General features: G+C 49.0%; 10 protein-coding genes across 10 annotated transcripts; 6 read left to right on the plus strand and 4 right to left on the minus strand.

The window, feature by feature from the left end:
* Window positions 1-2,199: 2,199 nt before the first annotated feature.
* DEU56DRAFT_941657 (glucose-6-phosphate isomerase) lies at window positions 2,200-2,615 on the minus strand (the record flags this gene model as incomplete). Its single annotated transcript, XM_041358932.1, has 1 exon — window positions 2,200-2,615. A coding segment is annotated over one exon (396 nt), but the record flags the coding sequence as incomplete, so codon positions are not given.
* A 304-nt stretch (window positions 2,616-2,919) lies between these two features.
* On the plus strand, window positions 2,920-5,569 carry DEU56DRAFT_798035 (uncharacterized protein). Its single transcript, XM_041352970.1, has 5 exons — window positions 2,920-2,975; window positions 3,030-3,247; window positions 3,299-4,717; window positions 4,765-4,909; window positions 4,960-5,569. Exons 2-5 carry the CDS (start codon window positions 3,164-3,166, stop codon window positions 5,463-5,465), a joined length of 2,154 nt encoding a protein of 717 aa, XP_041209585.1. The 5' UTR covers window positions 2,920-2,975; window positions 3,030-3,163; the 3' UTR covers window positions 5,466-5,569.
* A 127-nt stretch (window positions 5,570-5,696) lies between these two features.
* On the minus strand, window positions 5,697-9,574 carry DEU56DRAFT_911729 (kinase-like domain-containing protein; the record flags this gene model as incomplete). Its single annotated transcript, XM_041357317.1, has 22 exons — window positions 5,697-5,915; window positions 5,993-6,184; window positions 6,234-6,353; window positions 6,405-6,590; window positions 6,641-6,690; window positions 6,744-6,913; window positions 6,968-7,071; window positions 7,126-7,224; window positions 7,278-7,493; window positions 7,549-7,586; window positions 7,637-7,667; window positions 7,726-7,911; window positions 7,980-8,042; window positions 8,096-8,467; window positions 8,516-8,725; window positions 8,782-8,819; window positions 8,869-8,899; window positions 8,952-9,137; window positions 9,191-9,219; window positions 9,274-9,310; window positions 9,360-9,503; window positions 9,560-9,574. 22 exons carry the CDS (start codon window positions 9,572-9,574, stop codon window positions 5,697-5,699), a joined length of 2,736 nt encoding a protein of 911 aa, XP_041209586.1.
* A 1,286-nt stretch (window positions 9,575-10,860) lies between these two features.
* On the plus strand, window positions 10,861-11,731 carry DEU56DRAFT_980042 (uncharacterized protein; the record flags this gene model as incomplete). The annotated part of the gene is made up of 4 exons (XM_041359767.1): window positions 10,861-11,093; window positions 11,152-11,346; window positions 11,406-11,484; window positions 11,558-11,731. The coding sequence occupies exons 2-4, from the start codon at window positions 11,204-11,206 to the stop codon at window positions 11,729-11,731; spliced, it is 396 nt and encodes a 131-aa protein (XP_041209587.1). The 5' UTR covers window positions 10,861-11,093; window positions 11,152-11,203.
* A 2,060-nt stretch (window positions 11,732-13,791) lies between these two features.
* On the plus strand, window positions 13,792-15,001 carry DEU56DRAFT_798069 (uncharacterized protein). The gene is made up of 3 exons (XM_041352971.1): window positions 13,792-14,445; window positions 14,497-14,624; window positions 14,677-15,001. Exons 1-3 carry the CDS (start codon window positions 14,014-14,016, stop codon window positions 14,855-14,857), a joined length of 741 nt encoding a protein of 246 aa, XP_041209588.1. The 5' UTR covers window positions 13,792-14,013; the 3' UTR covers window positions 14,858-15,001.
* A 506-nt stretch (window positions 15,002-15,507) lies between these two features.
* Window positions 15,508-16,730, plus strand: DEU56DRAFT_288641 (uncharacterized protein). The gene is made up of 5 exons (XM_041345494.1): window positions 15,508-16,093; window positions 16,142-16,271; window positions 16,361-16,434; window positions 16,503-16,576; window positions 16,645-16,730. Exons 1-4 carry the CDS (start codon window positions 15,792-15,794, stop codon window positions 16,543-16,545), a joined length of 549 nt encoding a protein of 182 aa, XP_041209589.1. The 5' UTR covers window positions 15,508-15,791; the 3' UTR covers window positions 16,546-16,576; window positions 16,645-16,730.
* Window positions 16,731-17,425: 695 nt separating this feature from the next.
* Window positions 17,426-18,194, plus strand: DEU56DRAFT_798079 (uncharacterized protein). Its single transcript, XM_041352972.1, has 5 exons — window positions 17,426-17,576; window positions 17,646-17,718; window positions 17,782-17,851; window positions 17,908-17,916; window positions 17,965-18,194. The coding sequence occupies exons 1-5, from the start codon at window positions 17,545-17,547 to the stop codon at window positions 18,021-18,023; spliced, it is 243 nt and encodes an 80-aa protein (XP_041209590.1). The 5' UTR covers window positions 17,426-17,544; the 3' UTR covers window positions 18,024-18,194.
* A 191-nt stretch (window positions 18,195-18,385) lies between these two features.
* DEU56DRAFT_798081 (uncharacterized protein) lies at window positions 18,386-19,273 on the minus strand. The gene has a single exon (XM_041352973.1). It carries the CDS (start codon window positions 19,072-19,074, stop codon window positions 18,733-18,735), a length of 342 nt encoding a protein of 113 aa, XP_041209591.1. The 5' UTR covers window positions 19,075-19,273; the 3' UTR covers window positions 18,386-18,732.
* A 130-nt stretch (window positions 19,274-19,403) lies between these two features.
* DEU56DRAFT_885849 (uncharacterized protein) lies at window positions 19,404-23,484 on the plus strand (the record flags this gene model as incomplete). The annotated part of the gene is made up of 8 exons (XM_041356194.1): window positions 19,404-20,296; window positions 20,328-20,804; window positions 21,024-21,723; window positions 21,773-22,065; window positions 22,126-22,221; window positions 22,274-22,603; window positions 22,662-22,734; window positions 22,811-23,484. 8 exons carry the CDS (start codon window positions 19,404-19,406, stop codon window positions 23,288-23,290), a joined length of 3,342 nt encoding a protein of 1,113 aa, XP_041209592.1. The 3' UTR covers window positions 23,291-23,484.
* A 458-nt stretch (window positions 23,485-23,942) lies between these two features.
* On the minus strand, window positions 23,943-24,442 carry DEU56DRAFT_911735 (uncharacterized protein; the record flags this gene model as incomplete). Its single annotated transcript, XM_041357318.1, has 3 exons — window positions 23,943-23,953; window positions 24,007-24,333; window positions 24,385-24,442. The coding sequence occupies 3 exons, from the start codon at window positions 24,440-24,442 to the stop codon at window positions 23,943-23,945; spliced, it is 396 nt and encodes a 131-aa protein (XP_041209593.1).
* Between the last annotated feature and the right edge of the window lie 1,867 nt (window positions 24,443-26,309).

Raw genomic sequence — 26,309 nt, forward strand, 5'->3', positions numbered from 1 at the left:
GCTGGATGGTAGTATATCTAGCACTAACGCCCTCGTTGTGTGTTGATTAAGTTCGCCACTCATTGACATTGACTTCAACCATGTCCCTAGTTCCACAAGACCCCAGTTTGTGGCGGCTAACTGCTTGGTACCGTGTTTTGAACTATTTTGTAGGTTCGTGAACGGAGTTCGTGTGTCGCAACCTATTATTGACGATTTGTGATTCTCAGTTGCATCTTCTACTGCGGTTATATATGATTGGGGTGAGCAATATTGTGCTTATCGAGGAAATTATTGATGTACACATGATATTCTCTAGCTCTGACGTTCGGAAAAGAAGTAGGTTAACGTCTTCATCGGAGTAACCGTCTTACCAAGAATTTTTGTAGTTTGAACTGGTCTGGGTAAGCAGAGTCCACATCAGAAGAACAACATGATTGCAATTAATTCGGGGCAGAGGCGACGCTGGTCCCTGATAACAGTTCTATATATCAGTGTACGTTGCTTGTCCTATAAGTTAAATAATGCTGACTCCGAAATATTACAGGTGCGCTATATTGGATTGCTATTCTCTGTGTATGTTTGTACGTTAACAAGTTGGCATTGAGTTAACAATTAACCTTTCACAATCAGCAGCAACATCATGCTATGTATGTCTCCTCACTTACTTACAATGTGTAACATTGTTTGTTCTGATCAGCTGCATGCAGCCAGTTTCCCGGGAGTCCTGATGTCAGATGTGGTGAGTATTCTATGCCAATGCTTGCCATTTCCGTCAAACTAACTGCACTCCCACATAGAGGTGAGTGAAAATCTCTACCAGCTTGTTGGTTCAAATTGACGGTCGGTCCGAATAAACGACTGAAACAGCTGTGAGTTTGTCGAAAGCCTTTAGTTCTTTCTCTGAAGCTCACCAATGAATATTTTTAGGCACTGTCCTTTCCTATGCACAAACATGGACGACTTTCGTCGTAAATACTATGCTGGGCGGTGAGCTGCCATACCCCAAACTTCGACACAAACGTGACTGAAATTTTATGCAAGTCATCATAATCACTCGATTATATGCTATGTATCAGCTATCCAGAAAGATACTCATTTCTCTCGTCGTAATCTTCCTGGTTGTTACAATTGCTTGCGCAGTGATGGGCGCGATAGGAAGCAGCTCCACATCAATCGGTGAGCACTATGGATGAATGATTGAAGTGTTAGGCTCATGGGATGAATACCAGATATGATCGTCCTGTCCGGCACATATTACTGTGGTTACGAGGGACACAACCAAATTCTGACCGAGACTTGGATACTCAGCACTGCATGGGAGGTCCTCGCACTGTGTCTTGCAGTCTGGGTTGTTTTTAAACACTGCCGTGAACTGCAACAACCACCGACAGAATGGTCCATCGGAGACTCTTTCACGGTGCTAATAAAAACACACCTACTTTACTTTGCAACGTGAGCTCGTTGTTTCAATGTGATCATATTTTCTGCTGACGTTCCACACGAATTAGGTTTGCTGTCGCTTCCTGTCTTAACCTCGCGTCAATGTCTCCAAAAAATCTGGTACGCTGATTTGTGACTGACCTCTACACATGACTGCGTCTGACCATTTTTACAGGATGCATCTTCCGCAGGAGCTATTTATGTCGGCCTTGTTCAACTTTTTTCACTTGTGCAGATGTTTGTGGTGGGACCTCGCCTCGTCCTTGGTGTTCGAGAATATCATGCTAAGCTCGTGGCCAACTCTGATGCAGGAATTGGCATGAGTACAATTACTTTCCAGGAACGAGTACGCGTATCAACTGGTAGTGATGCATAGTATGGGACATGCCCCGGGTGATGAATGCACTCGTTGAGCAGAATCGTATTTAGAGTTTTATTCGAAATGTTGATTTGGTGTCGTACAGATATCTGAAATAGACGAACGGGACATACTTATATGTTATGTAGTTCAGGACGTCTTGCGACGAGGCTCCTTGTTTTTTGTGTCAAGTTAAGGTTAGTGGGGGGAGGGATTGGTCGAACGCAAATGGTTTCCCATCTTACAAAAAGTATTCCGTCTTTTGGCAGAGGTGAATAAGACTAGTAGTCTGCGTCCTGATTTTGTCTCAGCTAAAAAAACGAAGACTAGTGAAAAGATGAACGCACCGCACTGTCATGGCCAGTCACATCGGACGGGGGTCCCAGCAGTGAAAAATTACCCTTCGCAAGAATCTTTCCAAGTTCGACGCCCATTTGGTCTACATAACCCATTTAGCGAACGAGGAACTGTCAACCGCGCGTATTCCTACCGAATGAATTGATACCCACATGACACCCTGGGGAAAGATCTTGTGCTCATACAGCGCGATAAGCGCACCGAGGTTTCTGGGAGTCATCAGCGGGAACAAAATGCTGTTGCAAGGCCGGCTTCTGTCGAACCCCTTGCTCTTCACGAGTGGCTCGCTTGCACCGCTGCCAACCTCTTGCGCACCTCCTCCTGTCTTACCAAAGGCAAGCGCTTCAGGCTGGGCGAAATAGTTGGAGAGCAAAATACGGTGATGCTTGGAATTCGCGATGGGGTCGTGACTTGTGGCAGGGGCAATGAAATCTGCGGGGATGAGTTTCGTGCCCTGGTGCACTAGCTGATAGAACGAGCGTGGTCTGTTAGTGCCTGCAGCACTAGCTGATAGAACGAGCGTGGTTTGTTAGTGCCTGCAGCACCCCAGATGGTGGGCTGCGTGCGACTCTGTCAGTTTCAGTCGTGAAAATAGGTCTATTGCACCTACGCCTGTTTGGTAGTTAACACGTTGACCACCCACGTATAGGTAGTACGGTGTAGCACTATTATTGATTCTCTGAGTGCGAGGTTCGACTACGCTGAATCGAGGCCTAGGCATTGAGTTTAAGTTAAGTATTATGTAATACTGCTCCTCACCACGCCATGACCAAATTGAATGATTTTAAGCGCTCCATCCACAAGCTACGGACATGCTAGTCTTTTTGACTCAAGAAACGTAAGACCACTCAATCGATCTTACGCACGCTCTCATAGCACAATATTAATACAGACACGAGGCTTTTGTGATTGGGGTGTTGACCACGGCATAGTGCTAGTAGGGGTACTGACCAAACATCGACCAATTCCACCTGCCCCCCATTCAAGCCCATCAGGCTACACAGAACCTATTCCTACCTACCTCTAATGTCATTTGCCGCAGTTAGATCAATCTTGCAGCTCAATACAGATGAAACCCAAGCACTGAAGTTTCTGCCGGTGGTAACCCAAGTTGGATCCCTTATCATATAAAATACGTACCATCACTCACATGCACTCAAGATCACTGCAAAGAAGGCTGTACAGGGATCCACCGCAGATCTGGCAAGGCTGGTTGACTCTATCCCGATTCCATGTGCTCCCCGCTTTTCTTGCTTGGTGCCCATATTTCACGCGACACTTAAATCAGTTCAAGTACCAAACTACATCAATCTCAAGACCATTCCAGCCATCATGGGCGCAAAGTGGGCTCTCCTGGGATTAGTGAAGATTTGCTCGGCTGCCCGGCCTTCAGCTGTGGGTTCTGATACCGGGGACAGCATAGTGACAAAGTATATTGTCAGGAGGTGGGACGAAATATTCCCGTGGATGCGGTTCTTCGCTCGAAATTGCCTCCCTTCTCCTTACGACGTCTCAGTTACTCCCCCGCGCCCTGATCTTTGCAATGTGTTCGATGCTACAAAATTGTGCATCCACCCGCTCACATTCATCTGCACCAGCTCGAAAGAAGGGCGTCACATACTCCGATCTTCTATTTCTGTCCAGCACTATGTTGCACAGTTATGGGTATTGGTTGGAAACCTCAAGGGAGATGTACTCCAAGGCGACCCCGGAAGTTCAACGGACAGCCTTGTTTCGATGATCCGCACGTCTTTTACGGTGACAAACAATGCTTGCATATCTGAATCTGAGGATCCAGACAAAATCACCCTTCCGATATCGAATTATATACATGCTGCCGGAGGGGTGAAACCCGTTGTCTACACCCTTCTCAGATACATCCGTAGGATTACCAGAGATGCTGTTGCTGTAGAAGAACCCCGATCGTGGACGCCCAGCGATAAGAGCGTACAACACCTTCATCTCTTCACTGCTGGTCTCCATTATTCCTTCCTGTTTCTTAAGACTATCAGCCGCCAAGACGCTTCATGCCGCGCCCAACTTATCCGGCAAGGTTCGATTCGCACAATGGTGGACGCGATCACTTTGATCTTGCCGAAGATCTTGGTACAAACAAACGCGGAAATGGATTTTCATTCGCAGCTGGGACTAGCGGACAGACAGAATGTTTTGTGGATGGGATACTCGTACATTGCATCTGCTATTCGCGATGGAGATGACGGGGTAACAAGTGTGTGCCAGGCAATAGACGCTGGCCTCATTCAAACTTTGGAGAAGGGAGTTGTTTGCCCGCCTCACGCCAACCATCGCGAATACCCAAACGGACACCCACCCCGTGGCCGCATGGGTGACGTAGAGTTGCTCCTCCTTCTCCCCACATTTTTCCTATACCACAGGGTCGTTGAATCCATTTTCAAACACTGGTTTCGCGTGCAAAGTGCTCCTATGGCAAAACGAGAGATACGAGACAAAGGGTTGGGAGTTGCTCTCGAACTCGTCCTGAAATCTTCTATCGATGCTATGGATCATCGCAGTGTAGAGCCCATAAACCCACAGGAATACAAGTGCAGTGGCCCAGGAGTACGCTGATTGTAGTTTCATTCTGCGGATGCTGATATCGGTAGCAGTGTGGGATCTGGACATCCGAGTTTGTCAGCAAAAAACGTCGGTGCTCAGGTTGTTTGATATCACTTTATTGTTCGGAGAAATGCCAAAGGACCGCTTGGCGCAATGGACACAAGAAGTGGTGTCAAGTTCTGAGGTGTGCCGTTGGTGAGTCTTTTCAATCCTCGTCTCATGCTTGTCGACCCAATCGCCATCAGGGCCGTGGGGCTCACGCGATATCCGTACGAGTCTTCAAGTCATCGCAGGCTTCGAAACCAGTGAGATCTCGGGAATGGCCAAAGATGTGGAAACACGCGTTCGTGAAGCCCAGCAGCAGTTTCCTGCATTCATCAACAAACTCGTACTCATGCTCGACATGACTGTGTTTCCACCGGAGATCCATGTGCTTCCTGTGCACAGGCTTGAGCAGTTCCCTGGGAAGGACCCCATATGGCCAGAGATCGCTGACGAGATTCGCCAACGAAGTGACTCGCCACCGAAAGGATATATGTTTTCGGTGGTCAAGGTGCATCTTGGAAAGTCGAAGTTTACGCTGTTCAGCCCAAGCATGGCGTTGCGTATGGCATTTGAGAGCCAGTATTTCGTGGTCGACGATTCTGTAGACGAAAATGATTCAACAACGCTGGGTGACCAGGACTTGGATTACGGTTCAGAGCCATTGTATGACGCGGATGGTTCTGAAGATAAGTGCTACGAAGTTTAGTGGTTCTTACCATTTATTTAGTACCTTTCGTCGACTGTATCCTTGCTTTACTTTGTACAATTGCTCTGCTATGTACGATATACACGCAATACAATTCTTGTGGGTCGATCGAGCCGAGAAGTGATAGAATTGATCGATCGGCACCAAGTTCAATTGATTCTGGACACTGTGTCCAGGCGGCGTCCGTGCTTCCTGTCTACACACGATGGACAAGTACAGAGGCAACATTACCTACGACTGAATTCTAGCCCGTCCTTCCACAAATTCCAGGATATCTTCGTCAGAGGGCCGGTGCTCCATATCCTCTAACCAACAGCGTTGGATGAAATTCCAGTCCTCGTCAACGATAACAGGTGTGTGCGGCCTTATGGGCGTTTTCCCTTCTAATATCCACCTACTTATCTGCATTCTTGAGCGTGCATAATGGTATGGGACCTCGCCCTCCAAAACCTGCAGGGATATGAGCTAATTCAATTTTTGGGATATAGGTCACGTGCCTGTAGCATGATCCCTCCGAAAGAGTATACATCGCTTGTCGGAGAGAATACCAATGACTCATTGCCTTCATCATCGGACTTCAAGCATTCTGGCGCCGTGTAGGGCATGGTGCCTCCGGGATAAGTAGGCAACAATGCTTGGCTTATTCTCTCAGGAAGGAGGGCAGAGCGACCAAAATCGGCCAGACTGGCTTTTCCATCTTCATCAACGAGAACATTATTCTAAGCAAGCTTCAGTTGGGCATTCGCACATCTCATAATGTATACGTACGCCACTCAAGTCTCCATGGATAATTTCCCGTGAATGCACTGCCCCATTCTGTGTTAGTTCTCGGATCAACGACAAAACATTGAGCATACGATACTGAAGCCCTCGAGCTATGTCCCTGAGCTAAAGACACCTTAGCGTGCTTGTGATGGTGAGGTAAAGAATAGACCGAACCAGTGCAAACTTCCTCTTGTAAGAAAGCATTCTATGCTCACGCCGAAGGTATCCCGTCAGCGCGCCATGTTTTAACCATGGCGAGATAAGTGCTGGTAAGCAGCCAAAGTTGTCTGTGACTCCCCAGAGAGGGACAATATTCTCGTGCTCAAGCTCTAACCATAGCTTGATTTCTCGGAGCAATCGCTGAAGCACCAAAAGTCAGTTGAATGAAGGCGGAACACATAGGCACTGACATGGACATTCCTCAACATGTCCCCATCATTGTTCGAAAATATTTCTTTGACTGCCACCTAGATTTCTGTGAGCAACTCAGATCAAAAATGATATACAAGGCACCTATGTCAACACAAGTTGATGTGGAAGGGAGCTGGTAGCAAGCAACAGCTTGTCGGACCGTTGTATCGATATTTTCAAGATGGAGCCTGCACCTGTGAACAGCTCCATATGCTCCAGCAGCATGGGGATCCTTGTCGAGCCGTTGGACCGAGTTCGTTAAATCAACGGCACTGCAGGCGATGAGCTCAACGGCGACATGCGGAACAAAGATAACGATAGCTCACCCAGATTGTTGGGCTAAGGCTAAGTAGATAACATTCTTAATTGAAGGACGGGAATTTTCGGCCAATAGGCACTGGCGCATCAAGTCCAGGTGCCTTTCACTGATCTTTGAATGAAAAGTCCTGAGGCCTGCGTAAGAGAAACTTCGCAAAGATCATACCTCCACAGTAGGCTGAAAGGGCCCTGTGCCCTTTTCTTTTTCCGAAAGCACTCGACTCTCTTCAGAAATCCACCAGTATGGCACCTTTCCCAACAATACCTGGTGAATAGCGGTGTAAAATGCATCGAAGGTCGATGTGCTGCATAACGCACCAGAATCGCGATGCAGCCATACGAGTACACATCTCCTGCTTTGGTCGGTTTTGGTGCTGCTGTCCGGCCACCACTGGATATAGACTCGGGCGCAGCGTACCTTGCATCTCCCATGAGTTGCTCGCTGAATATCCGATTATCTGCTTCGGCTAGGATCATGGAGTGGCTGAAGTCTGCGATGCGTACACGGCCTGAACCGTCAATGAGAATGTTGTCCTAGGGATGAAGTAAGAATCTTTAGTGTGCAATGTAGTAAATAATCGAAGCATACACCCGTTAAGTTGCCATGCACAATGCCCCATTTGTGCACTAAGAATGCGCATGAGTTTCATGCACAAACGGCTACAGGAGACACTGACAATATTCGATAACATACGCCACCTCCAGTAGCTGACCATTCGAGGTCAGAGAACTTATGTATGCCACGAACTTTGAAAAATCAACTCACAATGTCGAGCTTCCGACGTGCAGATAAATTGGAGTACTCTCGTTTCAGGTAGTCGTGCAACGAACCGCCTGCCATCCATTGGTATACAAAGGATGGGAGAATTCCAAAATTCGCAGTCATTCCATAGAGGATAAGGATGGCCTCGTGCCTCAACTTCTCCCTGACATACATCTCACGACGAATCCTCTGCCGAGTAATACATGATTTAGTAATGATTTATCTGTACAGCGATGGCGGACTGTATGTTTACTCACATTACATATCTTTTCCATATCATTTTGACTGTCAACATCATCCCTCAAAGTCTTGACCCCCACCTGTTGACCGATGCATTACATATAGTTCCGTGGGTCCATGTAAATACACTAACCTCGATCTCAATCGACTCATGCACCACCCACTTGCATTTCAAGGTCGCACCAAGGACGTCCAGATGACCAGTATCGTAGTCAGACTCACACTTCATGAGAACTGCTTCCGATATATGTTTCACCGTGACAGGAAGTGTCGACAGCAACGTCTTCATAGTCTCCGCGACACTTGTCTGTGACCACAAGAACTCTACAATGCTGGCAACCAACAGGCGGGATTCACTCCTCCTTGACAAGCATAGTTGCGCAAACTGCTGGATTTCTTCATCGACACCAGTCAATTGGGGGAACGGTTCGCGCCCTTTTTCCATTGCTGATATAACGGCAAAAATATTGTTGATTCTCTCATAAGGTTGACGTCCAGAAAACACCTGCATGGAATTGGCAACATGGCATTTGAATGGGAACACACCACGCACCTGCATCATGACACAGCCATACGAGTAAATATCGTTGGCCTTGGTTGGCTTATAATCCTGCGCATCAAATGTCACGGTCTCCGGCGCCATCCACCGTATATTACCCGGGAGACATGAGTTAAATGTAGCGTGCTCTGATTGTGTGAGGATCATCGAGAGACCGAAGCCCCCGATATAGAGCCTCCCTTCACTGCTGACTAGGACGTTGGTCTAAATTGCAGCACCGTCATTTCTGCCCGGAGTATGGTAGGGAACACTGCACCTACGTCAGTTAGTTCACCATGGACAATATCCTTGTCGTGCACTACAGGAGATCAGGCAATCAAAGTGCAAGAGAGCTGAGTGCCACCCACAGTACTGAAGACCAGCTGCTATGTCCCCTACCTGAAATGTCAAGTCAAGGTTCAACTTGTCTCTGCAAATATAAAATGCAAACCATTTGTAACTTCATCGGCCTCGAAAGCTGAGAAAATTGCAGTCTCAAATACTCGTTGAGCGATCCATTTTCCATCCATGGAGCGACTAACGCGGGAAGGGGTCCAAATCCCTCAGTAATACCCTCAAGAGGGAGGATGTGGTCGTGTGACAATTGCATCTGAACGTAAACCTGGCGACGAATCCTCTGGAGAGTTGATCTATCAGCGAGTGCAACGGTGAATTACTTCATGACTTCACCATGCCTGCTTTTCGTACAAGTTCCGTATCTGCATTTTGACTAATTAGAATAAAGCTTGCGGATAGAACCCCACAATGCACACCTGTCGACTGAGGGACCCTGAGCGCTTTGACTGCAACCTTAATTATGATGAATGACGTTGGAACTGTCCCCCGTTTGTGAACTTACAAGATGGGTGTTAGATTGTGTAGACATGGAACATTTCCAGACATCGCCAAGCCCTCCAGCATAACTAGGACACTGATGCAGTCGTTGTATGGCTGTCGTAGGAATGAAAATGGGTTGGATCTTCAAATCAATGAGATTGCTCTCCTGTCCAGGTGACTCAGTCATTATTGATAATGAGTGTAAAATCAAGATCGACTTACAATGGAGGTTTCCATTGCGACGTAAATCTTCAGCACAGTTCAATGTGACAAGCGCTAGACTTAAAGACGTGCGATAGTGTCGTTTCATCCTTATATGCACGATGAAATAAATACCATGGACACACCCATATTGAGCGTCTTCGTCGGACCATGAGGATGCAAGGCTAGTGTAGAAACGGGGGTGATCCCTGAGTTATTCATGTCTTGCACTAATCTTCCAATAGGATGGTACGATCGTGCATGTTTGCTGCTATGTACTGATAACGATATTCAGAGAAGTCAAGTCCAGACGCACAAAAGAATTGATCTACTATTCTTATCGAAGCCTATCGGGCTATGCGCGTTTGATGAGCTCTTGCGTCCCAACACAGCGTTGTCCGAGTTGTGCAGTTTTCTCTGCATAAAAAGTTAGGTTGATGATCGACCCAACAGGTGTATCCAGTTTAAACTCACGGAGGAGCGGCGGGTATCTTCACAATTATGCCAATATGGCAGACAACGTTCAGTATGTGACTCATTGTAGGGGAAACGAGCGCCGGAGTGGAGGATATGAGGCCATAAGGACGGTGTAAATGGGGTCTGATACATGCAGACGCCAGGGTGATTCTACAAATGGTTCTTAGAGTTCCGCACCACCGTGATGCTGCGACCCTCGCGGATGTAGATCCGACTTGTTGGCTATCTCCTGCCTAGCTTGTTGCTAGTGCAGCAAATTAAGTTTTAACCCTTTCTCGAGTCGGAAACCCAAGACGCCGTGAGGCGAGCTTTGCCAACACCTCGTATTAGCACGGCAACAAGGAAGGGAGCGAGCACTTGTTCGTGTAATTCTCATTTATCAGTAAAAACAAGTCAACCGAAACAACGTCGAACGTGCGTGGACACAAGAATGATAAGTACGTACTCTTGGCTGCGAGGGCTGAAACAGCAATATCATCCACCACCAGACTCTCCGGGAGCAGCTCGAATCCAGATCGATCTGCCAGTCTGAGTCACGGTGTGGATTCTGAAAACTTCTGCAGCACAAGGCTGTGGGAACGGAAACATTCAGCAAATACTCTACTCAATAGTCTTGAGCATTCATCATGACTCGCTGTGAGACACCTATTATCTGGCCCAGGGTATGTTTCGATTCGGAATTAGAGGTGCCAGCCTGAGTCTGCTAGCAGTGAGGGACGGAATGATCCTGGGCGACAGTATTTGTCCCTATTTGTACATTTTCATCTCAGAAGCTGCGACTTGGCTGTGGCGCGTATCCAGGATACGAATATCGTGAATTGCATATTTTCTTTTCCTACTTTGCAAGTGTGCTAACGACGTATCTCGTGCAACCCATAAATGAAGACTTGGAGACATCCTTCATTGGTTGCGTTAACGATACACGTCTGATTCAAAATCATCGCGCTATCAGCTTTACTTTGGCTCCTTGAATCAACTGATCACTGGCCTACGGTTTCCGTTTGTATTGCGAACGCCTGTGCCATGTGGACGATTGTGGGATGTGTGCCGCTGGATGCAGAAAGTCTTGCAACTCATAGTAAGTTCTCCGTTCTACTTCTCTTCAGCTGATACTCATAATTCCTCATTCGATCCAGTTTACCAGCCCATCAGCCATGCACCTACACTCGCATGCCTTGAGACTGAAACATGTCCCATGCTCCTCACCCTCTCCTACTCAGCCTCAAGAAGCGCGAAGGCATGCAGGCCAAGGTCGTGTATCACGAGGACCTGACGGCTTTTGCGAGGGCGAATAGTAGATTTGTGTGGTTTGTCGAGAACATTTTTGCAGAGTGAGTGTTTACTAGGGCTCAGATCCGTGATGCGCGTTCTCACTTGGTCTGCTTTCTAGTTTCGTTATTTCTGACAAACGCACGCAAGACTTGCCGCACACGTTATCCTCCCAACGGAGGTATAAATTCGTGCGTGATGTAAGTTCGCGTCTTCTTAGTTCTTTGAGTCTTTCATAATGCTGATAATACCAATCATTCACATAGCTCGCAGCGAGCTACCTCATGGACATACAGATGCGGCGATCAAGGACCTCATTGGTGCGTGCAGTTCATCCGGCACTTTGACACACTCATCCCGACGTCATTCGTATCTGGATCATTCACGTCACCGTCTCCTGCAATCCTAGGCAAGCTCGCTGATTTGTTTGCTCTAAAGCGGTATTGAGCGTTCAGTGCATTGTAATGATATTGCAGTCTTTCTACGTATGTTTGTACGGATCGAATGTTAGCACTCAGTTAACTCTCACGAACAGGAACACATGCAGTACGTTTTTTGCTTGTTTCTGACTTGTTCAATGCAGCGAGCCTTCTGGGAGTCACGATGACAGACGCGGCCGATGTGCTGAGTATCTTTACTAATGTTTGCCATTCCCGTCCAACTAACTCCACTCCTACATACATATCAGGTTGTAAGTGTTACGGGTGAATGATCAGGCTCATCTGACGAATATTAGATGTGCTTGCTCTCTTCGACACCTGTCAGTTTATGAGGGATACAACCAAATTCTGACCGAAACTTCAAAGCTTGGACACTCAACACTGCGTGGGAGGTCCTTGCACAGTCTTGGTTGTTTTTCAACACATCCGTGAACTGCGAAACAACCATCGACAGGATGATCCATCGGAGATCGTTTCGACGGTGTTGATACAAACTTACTTACTTCACTTTGCAGCGTATACTCGATAAATATTCAATCTGATCAGATTTTACGCTGGTATTCTGAACTTCTGCGCGAGCCAGATTTGCAGGCGCTTCCTTGCCTTGTTGTTTCTAAAGATTTCGGGACGCGACTGACGTTTGCATCTAAGTACCCCCGATCGTTTTGAACTAACCTTCTGCAGGAGCTACTATGTCGGCCTTCTTTTTCACTCATGCAAATGTTTGTGGGCACTACGCCCCGTCCTTTTCATTCGGTATAGGAACAACTGTCTTGCATGAATGCGTCTGCGTATCGACTGGCATCGGTGTGGAGTACGGGAAACGCCCAATGATGAATGCACCCGTCGAGTAGAATAAGGTGTTGATTCAGTGTTTCGATTGGACTGGAAGAACTGAATGGGTCTAGACAAAATATTATATTGCAATACTATTTACTTCGCCCAGACAAGAGGAGGTAGAAGGAAAATTATCGAGTGAAAGGGACCGTTTCAGGAAACCTCGTGAATGAGGCGAAGACGATCAAAGCAAAATCCGCAGCAGCTCGTTTCGGGCATGTATTTTTGCGTCCGATACAGCACTGCAGTACTGGCGATCTGAAGCGCTGATAAGTTGGTATTTGTCTGGGGACAGGCAGAGGAGTATGAGTGATTGTTTGTATGACCCCATAGAACAACGAGCAATTCGTCATCAATCGACCGCCATTGTTGGATCATGCAATCCAATGAAGCGAAGAGGATGTCCTTGGACCAAAACGACGAAGTCACTGTGCCCTAGTCCCTTGATCTCGATGAGCAGCTTACGGACATTTGAGCACACGTGAACCATTTTCCCCGCCCTGCCAGTCGCCTTGCGAAGAGATTTGACGGTATACATCAAAATGCGACCAGTGTCTATCGTTTGGGCGGCATGTTGGCCAATGCTCCGTTTCACTTGCTATCGGAGACCAATTGATGCAGCTCATCGCAGCGCCATGCCCGAGTTTGCCGTCCATGCTGCCGTCCTGTATGTCCCACAGTTGTACCCTGTCATCCGCGACCACGACGTGGTCCGAGTGTTGTGGTTGACGAAGCAGGACCGACCGAGTGTGGTGAGACGTACGAGTCGCATCCAGGATAATAGTCTTGATATTATGCTCCACCGCCCAGCACCATGAGCTGTTGTCGCAGAGGAAGTGTTGTTGAACTGATCAGTGGGAAATGAGCCATGCTAACCTTGCCAAAGTACGATGCTGTACCGAGGTGGCGGATATCCTGACACAGCAAGTGCTGGTTAGTCAAAAAAGGCTTCTCGTTCTTCTCTCCGTTTCGAACATAAGTTTGACAAGGCCTCTTCTCGCGGCAGGACGATAATTGATTCGGAGGTCTTCTGTGCTTCGCGCTGTGTGCATACGGACAGTAGTTAGACGAATGCACGGAATTGATGTTTTCTTCTAAGTGACCGAGCCTGGCCTATACCGATACGCCACGGACAAAGCCAGGCATCGATCTCGGGCAGGGCGAAGCGAGGAATTTCAAATTTAGTAGGTGCCGGTTAAGCCCGTGATTCTCGATCGTATGTAGGTACAACTTATACAGTACACTATCAAACTGTACCGTGCATTATGTGCATTGGCAGGTCTGCGGAGATGTAAAAATACTTCCTATCCAGGCACACTCACAGCAAGTTCAAAATACATACCTCAGCATGCACGAGGGCTGTGTTGTATACAGCTCCCGCCTGTCATAAGTTTTTCGACTGCCTTCCTTCTACAACGTCTTATATTCCTTACCTAACCTCTGCAGACCAAAATGCCCCATTCGCAGGTGAATTTCATTCAGAATCTTTTCAAGGATTTTGATCTGGGCAAGGTATTTGCTGTTCGATCGAGGCACCCCGCAAAGAATGGATGCACAGAACGCGGCTCGACAGCTACCCACGATGAGTGCGATAACACCATCCCTGCACACATCCATAGCGACTTTCTGTTTGCTTCACCGACTCTCCCTTCAGATTCATCATCAGCGTACCATGTTTCTGCGACCAGCGAACCACGTTTCGAAGTCTCCACCAATGCATCTTCTGCCACGTCCTTCGGGGGTGTACCCCCTGCACGCGAAGCCCTCAACATCGCTCTGCTAGTTTTGCCCTTGGTACAGGGCGTTGCAGCTGCCATTCCATTTGCCGGCCCTCCGATGCAAACTGCCATTAATGGATTATTGACAATCCTTCAAGCCATAGATGTAAGACCTTCTTTTATTACCAGGATTTTCTTGATTCAAAGGCCATCGCAGAGACGTATTCAGAATAAGGCGGACCTAAATCGCCTGACGGAAAGACTCCACCGACTTAGCTGCCATCTGTGGAACGCCCCAACTGCTCGGGATCCCTTTGAACAACGTCGGAGGGATTCCATAGTCAGGTATGCTCCTTGTTCATGCATGCTTGAATTACCCGATATTGAGTGCACTTAGGATTCTGCAGGAGACCTCTGCCCAGCTCACAAATTTATATAAGCATGGTCTTGCATACATATCTGTCGCACAAGCTATTGCCGGATGCTCCATTGAAATTGACCGCTATCTGTTGGAATGTTTGGTTTGTTTTCTACTCTCTAAAGTTTTCCTGCATTCACTCACTACTCCGCCTGGTTAGTGGTCTTTCCAAATGCAACAAAGTCAAAACGACATGCGGGGATCGACCACAACGCAGTTAACCGGGGCTGTTGTACGTGGCTGTGTGACGCTGGTTGACGCGACAGGTCACGAACATCCAATACTATCATTCCGGGTAATCTGCAACTACCATGTAATATGCAAAATGTTCAAAACACCTCAACGCGCTGCTCGACTCACTTCAAAAAAATTCAGGCATATGTATACTACTTATATATGATGTACTGTCCAAGTAGAATGAAAATTTCTTGAGTGTTGCAGCTGCGAGAGATGAAATAGTGGTAATTTGTAACCATGCAAGAACATAAATCATCCAGATCCCATAGATCCTACAAATATATTCATAAAGTTATACCTGGAGCATAACAATCACCTCGTCAGGATTCCAGAACACAATTTCGATAAAGGTCATCCTGTTGTTTAAAGATGCTATTGAGGAAGAATTGACGACATGTATAAAAACGTGACAGCGAATAGGGGAGACTCCGAGAAGAGTGTAAGGAATTCAATCTCCTCTACGGCACACGCCGCACAACCAACAGATCGAGAGCTGCGGAGAGTCAAAGTTGACCGTGCTGGTGCTGTGCCGAGGTGTGACACGACGTGACCATATTTTGCAGATTAGCAGTCAGACCCTGAATTTTCTCGGCTTTCATCCGACACCACACCACAACATCCTAAAAATGAGCAAAAATAAGAGTCACATAGAGGTAGTACGAATCTATAATACTCTAAATTCGTGGAGGATAATATGAAGTGGTTGAGGAGCTACAAAAGATTTGCTGAAAAAGTTGCAGATTACCCGGAATGATAGTATCGGTGAACTTCTGCACCTCACTCCAGGTTCGCCTCCCCAGCGTAGCATTCCGTCCCAAGGCAGCTTACTCATCAATTGTCTTTAGCAACTCCATGACATGCTCCAAGTTCTGTTCAAACGCGACGCTATGGAAGCTCAGATTCAGAGACGGTATATGGAAAATGGACAGTACGATTTGTGCATTGACGACAGCAAGCAAGTAACCCGACTAACAAGCCATGAATGGCCACGCATTGAAGAAGGCACGAAGATTGTCATGAGGGTTATTATTGAACAAAAGACATGGGGATCACCTTCTGAAGTTGATTATCAATGTCAATTTTGCGGCGCTGTCAATCACCTTGGTGTTGGGTCTATCATACATTCACTTGAACGACAGGCCGGCTGCTCGATTGATTGGTGAGTATGTTTACTTTGTGGATCCTGACAGCGCCTAACAACCGAAAGTCGAGAGTGCAAACGACGGTTTCAGATCTCCCGCGACAGTACAAAGTTCCACACTCAATCATCTAACATTGCCAATCCTAGGACTGACGCAGAAATGCTCCTCATTCGCAACTTTCACGTCCAGCAAAGTGTATGTTACTATGAAACCTCGTTAGCCATGTTGTAACTGAAAACTTGATGCATCTCCCGCTTGGTGTCGCGGCCATGTCCCGCTCTCAGCCTGTGCGTGATCTCGCCTTTTCACCTGGTTTCTTGACGCTGATGGTGTCGCGGCCGTGTCCCGCTCTCAGTGGGTGCGTGATCTCGTCTTTTGACCTGCTTTCCCGACGCTGATGGTGATGCGACCGTGTCTCGCTCTCAGAGAGTGCGTGATCTCGTCTTTTGACCTGCTTTCCCAACGCTGATGGTGTCGCGGCTGTGTCCCGCTCTCAGTTGGTGCGTGATCTCGTCTCTTGACCTGCTTTCCTGTCCCTGATGGTGTCGCGGCCGTGTCCCGCTCTCAGTGGGTGCGTGATCTCGTCTTTGACCTGCTTTCTCGATGCTTATGGTGTCGCGGCCGTGTCCTGCCCTCAGGAGGTGCGTGATCTCGTCTCTTGACCTGCTTTCCCGATGCTGATGGTGTCGCGGCTGTGTCCCGCTCTCAGGATGTGCGTGATCTCATCTTTTCACCTGCTTTCTCGATGCTGATGGTGTCGCGACCGTGTCCCGCTCTCAGGAGGTGCGTGATCTCATCATTTGACCTGCTTTCCCGACGCTGATGGTGTTGCGGCTGTGTCCCGCTCTCAGAAAGTCCGTGATCCCATCTTTTGACCTGCTTTCCCGACGCTGATGGTGTCGCGGCCATGTCTTGCCCTCAGAAAGTGTGTGATCTCGTCTTTTGACCTGCTTTTCCGACGCTGATGGTGTCGCGACCGTGTCCCTCTTTCAGAGAGTGTGTGATCTCGTCTTTTTACCTGCTTTTGATGCTGATGGTGTCGCGACCGTGTCCCGCTCTCAGTTGGTGCGTGATCTCATCATTTGGCCTGCTTTCCTGACGCTGATGGTGTCGCGACCGTGTCCCTCTTTCAGAGAGTGCGTGATCTCGTCTTTTTACCTGTTTTCGATGCTGATGGTGTCGCGACCATGTCCCGCTCTCAGGAGGTCCGTGATCTCCCGCCGCTTGATGTCAGGGCCATGTACCGCTCTCAGGAGGTCCGTGATCTCCCGCCGCTTGATGTCAGGGCCATGTACCGCTCTCAGGAGGTCCGTGATCTCCCGCCGCTTGGTGTCAGGGCCATGTCCCGTCGTCAGAAAGTGCGTGATCTCATCTTTTTACCTGCTTTCCCGTCGCTGATGGTGTCGCGGCTGTGTCCCGCTCTCAGAAAGTGCGTGATCTCGTCTTTTGACCTGCTTTCCCGACGCTGATGTTCTCGCGGCCATGTCCCGTCGTCAGAAAGTGCGTGATCTCATTTTTTTTACCTGCTTTCCCGACGCTGATTGTGTCGCGGCCGTGTCCCACTCTCAGTTGGTGCGTTATCTTGTATTTGGCCTGCTTTCCCGTCGCTGATGGTGTCGCGGCCGTGTCCCGCTCTCAGTTGGTGCGTGATCTCGTCTTTTGACCTGCTTACCACTTGTCAAGTTGTTGACCTTAACTTGGTCAGAGAATTCATATACGTACTCAAGATGACACAGCGTTGTCCCTCCAACAAGATCGTGTTCTGTCTTCACACGGTATGCAATGTTTTCTTTCGAGCCAATCAGCCAAAACAGACCTTTTTTTATTACAGCGTCAGATGGTGTGTTCCCACACCAAAATATATTGTAGCACGTCTGATCTCGTATAGTGGAATATCAGCACGGCAATATCGAGGAGCTCGAGGAGCTCGAAAAAGACAGTGAGTGAGGTAACACAACAAATGACTCAAATGGAATGGAAGAAGAAGTGCTTGGGGCAGAGGATGGGCAGGAGGTTAAGGACGAGGAACATTGCGATGACTGGGAGGATAATGAGCAATGGGAGGATTGCGAGGACAGGGAGGATAATGAGCAATGGGAGGATTGCGAGGACGGGGAGTAGGAGCAACTTCCTGTTAGATACAGAACCGATGCAGCTCGTGCTGAAAGAAAAACCCTGCATAACTTACACCATCAAACCTGCGACTGAACTGGCCTTCGAGAAGACCGGCATATTTCTCGAACAGCATAGTCGATCAGTATGACTGAGGCGAGAGATTATTATAGCGAGCTTTGAAAATGTTATGATATTGCTATCCCTCGAACTTGAACTGTAGACTCGCTTGTATATACTGTCATTTTTGGCGTGCAGAACGAGTTTTTCGACAGTACTACTATAGCTAGTGACCGACATCACTTGCACAATTGCTCCCGGTGAAATGTATGTTAAACGTCCCCTATTCTGCTTCTAGTTAAGTAACTTATCAGGGAACCCGCAGGCCCGTTGTTACATTCCGCGGATTATTCTCGCGCACGCTGTTGCACTCGTCGGAGTCTTCGTGGATGAGGCTGTGAATATCGATATCGATCACAATAAGCCGAGTTATACCTGCACACAGATATCAGACATGGGCTCCGCGCTGAAGCTGTCGCTCACGTCATTGTTTTCGTGCTCGCTTGCATCGACCGAGAATCCTGTTGTGGGACGCAGTCAAAGGACAATTTGACTCATCGTTTGCAGTTCCTAGCCACCGTATCACAGGAGCAGATGAAAAACAGGAGTTCAGGGTATATTCGTCGTCCTGGATGTTGAGGATAAGGAACCCCGTTCCTGCCTTGCATTCGACTCCGGTGCAAATATCAGTGCGACATACGGTGTCATTTGTGCCATAGTCGCAGTAAATGCTGTACATATGACAGCGGTGTAAGCTATTGTGAACAGCACAGACTGAAGCAATCAAGTCAATTGTCCAGGAGAAAGTCCATGAAGGTGTTTTCATGCTTGGAATGAAAAACCGCGTATGTTGTCTTTCTACCTTTCTTTCAACCTCTGTGTCACAAGTTTCCTGCGATGAAAGTGAACAGTGGTTAGCGGGACCAACAATTACCCGTATCAGTAAATGCGGTGCGTACGAAAGCAGTGTAACTTAACCATCACCATGATGGATTCACGAACGTTTAGCGGCGTCACGCGTGTGGACTCAAGCAGAGTCACATGTTCCGCTACGGAGCCGTTGCAAGGACTCAGGCTGACTCAGCAATACTCTGATAAATATTTCGGCGTGGTTAGCGTCGAGCAGCATAGAACCCTTATACCAATCCCCTTCGCATGGAAATATCCTCACCTGGACTTGTAATCCAACATCAAGTTGAGAACAACGCACCCGATCCAGCAAATCCAAGCTCAAACTCGAGCAGATACCGTCGTGGTAATCATCCCAGAACTCACCTGCCTCCAGTAAATGCAACCAATGCAGATGTCGTAGTTGCTCCGGAGATAGGTGGTACATCCAGCAGGCAGCCTCGCCGAAACGTAAATCAGAACAGATCTCGTGATCACGAGCAGGGAAGTTCAAATCCCCGTAGACCACCTGGTGCTTCTCAGACTGCTGGCTCTAGCTCTGTTGCAGGCGGAACGGGTGATGGAGATGTACGGTCAAAGAGGACTCGCCCTCCAAGACGTCACCAGGGTGCTACCGCTGCAAATGAACTCAATGTCTCTGATTCTCAACCCCAATCGCAGTTGAAGCGTCCGTCCCGGCGTTCAAAATTCAATGCGTCACTTTCTGAACCGACCCCAATATTCGCTGGTGATTCCAAGCTTGAAGTTAAAGTCCATCCTCCGCCACAAGCATCCTCGCTGCCCAAGAAAATCAAGCCTCCAAAACCCAAAGCACCCCTCCCCGACGACCTCACTTCGACTCTTACTCGTGCCCTCAGCACCCATCCTTATCCAGATTGCCCAATCTGCTTCAATCCCATTCGTCCAGAACAGCCTACCTGGTCCTGCTCTTCCTCAGATCCATCCGAAAACCTCCAGTGCTGCTGGACTACATTCCACCTCAAGTGCATTCGAGCGTGGGCTTCCAAAAGCGTCAAGGACCTTCAAGACGCATGGCGTGCTCGTGGTGAGGAACGTACTGGCGAATGGAGATGTCCCGGCTGTCAAGCCAAACGTGAACACGTACCATCCAACTATCGGCAGGTGCTGCTTATTTACTCGTGTATTGTGTCCTTACATTCTTGTTATCAGATGCTTCTGTTATCGTATCGCAGATCCTTCCCCTACTCGCCTCGTCACTCCGCACAGCTGTGCATATCCTTGCTCCCGCGTACGCGCCTCCGCTTGTGGTCACGGTTGTCCTCTTCTATGCCATCCCGGTCCCTGTCCACCATGCGCTGTTACCGTCCGAAAGGGCTGTTGGTGTGGACGCCAAGTCTCAACCGTCCGTTGTTCTTCCCTGGAATCTCCAAACTCAACCACCGGTATCTCATGTGGCGTTACTTGCAGTAAGCCCTTGTCGTGTGGGAATCCCCAGCATGAATGCTCTCAGGTTTGCCACCCCGGTGACTGCAAGCCTTGCCTCGTGACTGAGGTCGTCGCTTGTTACTGTGGGAAGGAGACGAGGCAAGTGCCGTGCGGTGATGGGAAAGACAGGGCGGTTGTGTGCGCTGTTGAGGGAGAGCTTGGCTGGGAAGGTCGCTATGAGTGCGATGGTGTGTGTGGTAGGCAAGTATTTGTCCATCTTCATCTTTCTTCTTGCCTATGGCGCGTATTGGACAGAAAATGCACACGATGGTGCAGCGCATATATCCGCATTTTCTTTTCCTGCTTTGTACGCTAACGTATCTCGTGCAACCTATAAGGTATATCCTTCATCGGTTGCATGACATGTTAGCTTGTTCCAAAATCTTTACAACTTCTGTGTGCTAACATTCATTCTCACAGACCTTTCGCATGCGGAGTACACACCTGCGAGAAAGGATGTCACCCCCCGTCATTCACGCCTCAAAGATGCCCGCTTGATCCGTCTATCATGCAAACTTGCGCGTGTGGCAGGTTCACTCTTCCCACTGTCGAACAACACGATCGCTACACCCACCAACGGATAACTCCTACCAAATCCGACCCGAGTGACAAGGACATTGCGTATTTCCTCGGGCCCCGTACATCCTGTACCATCCCCGTCCCTACATGCAAGCAGCGCTGCATCAAAACATTACCCGACTGCTCGCACCAATGCGGAGTAAGCTGCCACATTGGCCCCTGCCCACCATGCACCGAGCTCATAGAGCGCACCTGTCGATGTGGAGCGACGAAGAAGATGATCAAGTGCGGCGAAATCATCAAGGCCAGCGAAAATAACGAAGCCGGGGAGGTCCTTTGCGATCGTGCGTGCATAGCCCTACGCACATGCGGACGCCACCAATGCAACCGCATCTGCTGTCCTCTCGCATCTCTTGCTGCTGCGCAAAAGGGCAAGGGGAAGAAACGTGCTGGTTTGCTAGATGAACTAGGCGTTGAAGAAGGTGGCTTGCACGAATGCGACCTCCCGTGCGGGAAGTTATTGAGCTGTGGCAACCACCGATGCGAGCGGAAGGACCATCGAGGTGTGTGCGGGGTGTGTCTGCAGAGCGTTTATGAGGATGTAAGTGATTTGTTCGTCGTCGTTGTGTTTTGTGTTGACATTTGATCAGCTTATATGCCCGTGTGGTCGGACGGCTATGGAACCTCCAATTCCATGCGGTACGGTTATGACTTGCAGTTATCCATGCGCAAGGCCTTCACCTCCGTGTGGTCATTCGCGCGTCCCTCATGCATGTCATGAAGGCGTAATCATCGCTGGTGCAGACCCGAACCAAGCAGTGGAGGCATCCCCTTGCCCGCCATGTCCATTCCTCACCAGCAAACAATGTGCGTGCGGGAAGAAAATGGTGGATAATATACGGTGTGCGCAGGAGCGGATCAGTTGTGGTAGCATATGCGGAAAGTGAGTTTTTGTGTATTTTTTTGATTGTCGTATTGAGCAAACTTTACCTGTACTTCGTAGATCTCTGGCATGCGGCTTCCATCATTGCGAACGCTTGTGCCATGCAGACGACTGTGGAACGTGTACCGCTGTATGCGGCAAGTCTCGTAAAGCATGGTATGATTTCAAATATGTTCCTTCCTGCCCTTTTGCTAATGCCTATTCGTAGTTTACCGGCCCAACACCCATGCACCCAAACCTGCCACGCCCCAGCAGCATGCCCCGAAACAGAAGCCTGTCTCGCGCTTGTCACCCTCACCTGCCCCTGCGGCCTCCTGCGCTCTTCCGTTCCCTGTTCCCAAGCATCTTCAACCGCCAATCTCAAATGCACGGGTGAATGCGCGATCAAGAAACGCAACGCTCGTCTTGCAGATGCTCTAGGCATCAGTCCTGAGAAACGTGAGGGTTTGCAGGCCAATGTCACTTATAATGACGACTTGGTGATTTTTGCGAGGGCGAACGGTAAATTACTGGGGCTGGCGGAGAAGACGTTTGCAGAGTGAGTGTTGGGGTTTCTTATGAATCTGATGCACGTTCTCACTTTGCCTTCGTTCTAGTTTCATCACTTCTGATAAACGCACGCAAGTCCTGCCCCATATGCCTCCTGAGCGACGTAAATTTGTGCATGACGTGAGTTCACTTTGTTTCTTTCAGTCTTTGAAACGTTGTTCTTTTTTCGTGATACTGATGACAAATGTGCGCATAGCTCGCGTCTATTTACCGCATGGACACACAGATGGTCGATCAAGAACCTCATCGAAGCGTACAGCTCATCCGGCGCGTCGACACGCGCATCCCGACGCCACTCTTATCTGCATCCCTCCCATCACCATCACCATCACCCGCAGTCCTAGGGAAACTTGCCGATCTGCGAGCTCCGAAAGCTGTATCGAGCGTGACGAGCGGAAGCGGAGGGTGGGCCAGACCCCAACCAAAGGTCGCAGAAGCAGGCGGGAGGTGGACGTCAGTCGTCGCTCGCCCTGGGTCTGGGTCTGGGAGTTCTTCTCCTGCGCCTGGCGCGTCCTCGAGCTCGGGAGGAACTCAAGTTGGTACTGCCAGTTTGAGCTTGAAGCCGAGTGGTGGAGCGTGGGTGTCGTCGTCTGTGCAGCGCGCGAGGGAGGCGGCTAGTCAGGAGATGGGTATGGAGGATGAGACGGTGCCGGATGATTGGGAGGATGATGTGTAGAGTCGGTTAGTTGGGAGCTTGGTGCACGCTGGTGATGATGGGGAACATGAATAGGTAGATTTAGGAGTGGTCAAGCACAAATAAGGCTCTTGGATAATCAATTAATTATCAGCCTCATCATTGTTTACATCACCTCGGCCGGTCTTGTAAGAATCGAACTATGTAAGTAGTTTGAGGTTTCCCTGATGTGACAGCTTATGGAGGTGGTCCCAATTCACGCATATCTGACTTCAGCGAGTTATTGCTAATAGTAATATGAGCATGGCACTAGCCTGGAGTCACTGACGTTGTCGGGGACATTCTATGTGTCTCGGTAGAGTATTATTCTGAAATGACAATAAATGTATTTCTTTTAAAATTGATGCAAGTTGAGAAAAGCTGTGGAGCAGAATGGAATGCACGACCTTAGTGCACTTGCAATGGGACTGCGGATACTGGGGAGGTACATCAAGCCCAGTAGACCTCATCATCTCAGCCTCCGAGGATGACCTACATCATGCTGCAAACGCGTATACGCCACACCAGAAAAATTCCATATTGCGTGATCATACAGTTCCACCTCCTCAAACTACCTCGACAGACCGAACCCTCATTTACCCCCAAGGCACCTCAGCTTTACTCCGAATCAGAACACCATTGATGTTGGGTTGCATTAAGGCCTCGCTGAAGACAAAGAGATCAGCAATATCGTTATAATCCCAAGAGTTGAAACATACGCAGGCGATACTGTAGTGTGATTTCAAGAATTCTCTGGAGCAACTCTGCCTTCGCCTGAGCTCGTTTTGCCTTCCTCTGGAAGTATTCAAACGGTAATTTCGCCATCCAAGTAGACGAGTTTCCTTGAGATGTATACACGGCAGCGCTCACAGCTTCTTGATATGCGTGAACGGCAGTGTTCACAGCATTCCGGACAGCAATTGCATGCGGAGACGCCATGTACCGCTCGAGAGCGACATGAACAGAGGGAACAGATTGTTGCTGGTCCTGAAGATGGCGTCGCTGGTCGAAAACGTAGAAAGAGTGTTCGAGTATAATGACAGCAGCTAAATGATTGAAAATAAGCAAGTTCACTGCAATGCGGCCTGAAGATTCACCAGAACCAAGCTGGAAAATTTGCTCGAATGGTGATGCATTGGCAGAAGTCTGGTACATTTAAACATGTGTGTACAGCCTGTGACCAATTGAACGTACCACAGAAAGTATCCTAGACCGCATCTCTGCACGTTGATCACTCCAGAGCTGATAAAATCATGATGGAAAGTTGAAAATCGTCTCCCTTCGCTGAGGACCAATACACTCACATTCTGTCAATGAATAAAGTCTTCGGTCAGCATGGCTCAAGGCCAAAGGGGGATGAACAAACTCACCTCCTATGAATGGATCAGCGATGTAGTTGGTGAGAAAGGCTCGAGGGATGAGACACTCACAGTCTGTTAAGGAATGCGCAATGTGTAATAAGCAAGGCTCGAGCTCCACGGAGGATTAAAACACCGACTTCCTGTGAGTGAGCAATGTCACAAGTGAGCAAGGCTCGAGCTCGACGGCAGAAGAACACGCTCACATTCTGTAAACGGGTGGGCGATGTCTTTCGTCAGCATGGCTTGAGCTTGACGGCGGATAGACCAACTCACAGTCTGTGAACGGGTGGGCGATGTCTTCAGTAAGCATGGCTCGAGCTTGACGGCGGATAGACCAACTCACAAACTGTCAACAAATCACCCAACGTACTTGGTCAGCGGTGCTCAAAGTCGACAGCGGATGAAGAGACTCACACCCTGACAATAGATCAACAATTGCATCAGTGAGCAGGGCAGGAAATCGACAGACGATGATCGCGCTTACAAGCTATCAACGAAGCAGGAATTCATTCGGTGAGTATAACTCAAGGCTGGTGAAGGATGAATATACTCACATTCTGCCGATGTATCAGCAATTCCTTCGCTCAGCAAGATTCGAGCTCGAAGGAGGATCAAGACACTCACGGCCTGCGAAGAGTGGGCGATGACTTGGATCAGCATGGCTCAAGCTCGAAGGAGGATCAAGACACTCACGGCCTGCAAAGAGTGGGCAACAACTGGGATCAGCATGGCTCGAGCTCGAAGGAGGATCAAGACACTCACAGCCTGCGAAGAGTGGCCCACGACTTGGATCAGCATAGCTCGAGATCGGAGGAGGATCAAGACACTCACGGCCTGCGAAGAGCGGGCAACGACTTGGATCAGCATGGCTCGAGCTCGAAGGAGGATCAAGACGCTCACCAACTGCGAAGAGTGAGCAACGACTTGGATCAGCATGGCTCGAGCTCGAAGGAGGATCAAGACACTCACAGCCTGCGAAGAGTGGGCCACGACTTGGATCAGCATAGCTCGAGATCGGAGGAGGATCAAGACACTCACGGCCTGCGAAGAGTGGGCAACGACTTGGATCAGCATGGCTCGAGATCAAAGGAGGATCGAGACACTCACGTCCTGCGAAGAGTGGGCAGTGACTGGGATCAGCATGGCTCGAGCTCGAAGAAGGATCAAGACACTCACACGCTGCGAAGAGTAGGCAACGACTTGGATCAGCATGGCTCGAGCTCGAAGGAGGATCAAAACACTCACACGCTGCGAAGAGTGGGCAACGACTGGGTTCAGCGTGGCTCGAGCTCGAAGGAGGATCAATACACTCGCCAACTGCGAAGAGTGGGCAACGACTTGGATCAGCATGGCTCGAGCTCTAAGGAGGATCAAGACACTCACAGCCTGCGAAGAGTGGTCAACGACTTGGATCAGCATGGCTCGAGGTCGAAGGAGGATCAAGACACTCACCAACTGCGAAGAGTGGGCAGCGACTGGGATCAGCATAGCTCGAGATCGGAGGAGGATCAAGACACTCACCAACTGCGAAGAGTGGGCAGCGACTGGGATCAGCATGGCTCGAGCTCGAAGGACTCGGAGGATCAAGATACTCACAGGCTGCGAAGAGTGGGCAACGACTTGGATCAGCATGGCTCGAGCTCGAAGGAGGATCAACAGAC

This window comes from Suillus clintonianus (genome assembly GCF_016758775.1).
Source record: "Suillus clintonianus strain FC179 chromosome Unknown DEU56scaffold_27, whole genome shotgun sequence".
Taxonomy (NCBI): domain Eukaryota; kingdom Fungi; phylum Basidiomycota; class Agaricomycetes; order Boletales; family Suillaceae; genus Suillus; species Suillus clintonianus.